Here is a 1,956-nt window from a genome sequence, read left to right as displayed (position 1 = left end):
GGAATTGGAAGAATTAAGAGTTAAAGAGAATCAATTGAAATTACAAATTGCTAAATTCAGTGATACTGATCCAGAAGCTATAGCTAAAATTGAAAAAAGGGCACAGGTATACCATGATTAAATTTTAAATTTACATCAAATACAAATACTTTATCTTTTAGGAATATAAAGAAGTTACCAATACATGGACAGATAATATTTTTGCTATACAAAGTTGGTGCAAAAATAAATTTGACATATCCCAAGAATGTCTTAATAAACAGTTTAACATTCCTAGTGATTTAGATTATAAAGAGTAAAAAGAATAGAAGTCATTTTTACTTGGTGTACATACCATTCAACTAAAAGTCCTTTAGTGACATTTACCATGACTTTTCTCCCTTCACTTGTAATAGAAAAGACTAAACAATTATTTCGTGTTTAATGCTTTCCCAACTTATATACTTACACATTTAAGTTAACGGCTATGGTTACTTTATATTGCTAGACGGTTTAAATCGTTGTCAATTCAGTTTAGTACGTATGAATTGTCAATAGAGGCGTTAGTGGTACAATTTCATGCGATATTGTCTTGTGCATGTAAATTGCAATATATCTTTATAATTGAAGAAAACAGAACTCAAATATATATGAATTTAGAACATTAATACATTTATCCCACATTATATCATAAAATTATATTTTAAATACAAATTTTACAAAAATTACGGTATAAGTAGTAGATATAATTCAACTATATTTTACTTGAACGCCCTCTGGAAAAACATTTCATAGTTCTCATGAACTGTTGCGTCAGCCATTGAAATACCCCGAATTCAAGCTCTGAGAAAATCAGTAGTTACACTTCGATCAAAGCATCTATTCACGGGCAGGCTACAGACGTCTGCGATTTTACTCGCACGAGTGCTAGTCAGATTAAGTAAGTTTGATTTTCTTTTTTTTTAATTGTTCTAAACTATTAATCACTTTTCATGGTTTTGCTTAAACTAATATTGTTTCCGAAAATCTTAAAAAATTGTACGAATTATTAAATCATTCAGTTACGAATTTTAATATACATCTATGGCGCTTACAACGTGTGTAATTGAGACATGAAGCTTAGAAATTCAATAACTAAGAGGAATGAAAAGTTCCTTGTATTTTCGTGATGCCCTTCAGTTGTTCAATTCAAGTACAAAACCAACGTTACATAACATGACCTTCGTTGACTTGACACTCTGTTATTACATTTTCATTAATAAAAAGCTTTAAATTTTTCAATAAAATTAAATTATTCTATTCAAGCCAACATAATTTTAATAGAAAGATTAAAATTCAGAATAAATGAATCATGAAATAAGCTCTAACGTGTTAGGTACTCAAGTCATTCCATTGTAAATTCTAATTTTTCTATTTCTCAAAGCTTTTACAAAATATAAATGTTAAAATACTTTTCTTATGATTACTAATAAAATTAACCCAGGAAAAAATTTGTTAATTGGACCTGAATGATTTTTTCGTTTACTTTATGAACTTCTCTTATACGTAGTCGTTGTGTTACTTTTGATTTATTTGCGTAGTGAACATATAGCAAAAATAAAACGTAATACGAGTGCAGGTGCTGATATATAAAATTCTTATTTTAAGCAAGATTGGTAATTTGCTGCTAGAGTATCCAGATATAGTTTGTTTGACTGTTAGACAATTACGTCAGTGTCATCGTGGCAATTTTGAAACAGGATATTTTTATTTTAGACATAAAAGATATCATTCCATTCTATTATAACGAAAAATGAATTATTAACTAAACGACTACTGTCAATTATCTTCGTTTTTTATCGTTTTTTTATCGTTTTATATGTCGACCATACTTTGACACGTGCTCCATGGAAAATTCTAGCACGTTTTCATTATCATACACATTCTACTTATTTTATTTAATATTAAATGTTTCTATTTAATAACTATATGCGTAAT

The 1,956-nt window shown here is 28.2% G+C and overlaps 2 protein-coding genes across 2 annotated transcripts in view; one reads left to right on the top strand and one right to left on the bottom strand.

The window, feature by feature from the left end:
- LOC108572437 (meiotic nuclear division protein 1 homolog) overlaps nt 1-299 on the top strand; it is a 994-nt gene extending 695 nt beyond the window's left edge. Inside the window, exons 3-4 of the mRNA XM_017934676.1 lie at nt 1-106; nt 162-299. The exon at nt 1-106 is cut by the window's left edge and continues 26 nt beyond it. Of these exons, the coding sequence (XP_017790165.1) occupies nt 1-106; nt 162-299 (244 nt within the window). The remainder of the gene's footprint in view (nt 107-161) is intronic.
- Nucleotides 1-391, bottom strand: part of LOC108572438 (general transcription factor IIH subunit 5) — a 1,329-nt gene extending 938 nt beyond the window's left edge. Inside the window, exon 1 of the mRNA XM_017934677.1 lies at nt 335-391. Within this exon, the coding sequence (XP_017790166.1) occupies nt 335-369 (35 nt within the window). The 5' untranslated portion in view covers nt 370-391. The remainder of the gene's footprint in view (nt 1-334) is intronic.
- Nucleotides 392-1,956: the final 1,565 nt, after the last annotated feature.

This window comes from Habropoda laboriosa, unplaced genomic scaffold, assembly GCF_001263275.1.
Source record: "Habropoda laboriosa isolate 0110345459 unplaced genomic scaffold, ASM126327v1 scaffold65, whole genome shotgun sequence".
In the NCBI taxonomy this organism is placed as follows: Eukaryota; Metazoa; Arthropoda; class Insecta; order Hymenoptera; family Apidae; genus Habropoda; species Habropoda laboriosa.
This window is presented reverse-complemented; position numbering and strand designations above follow the sequence as displayed.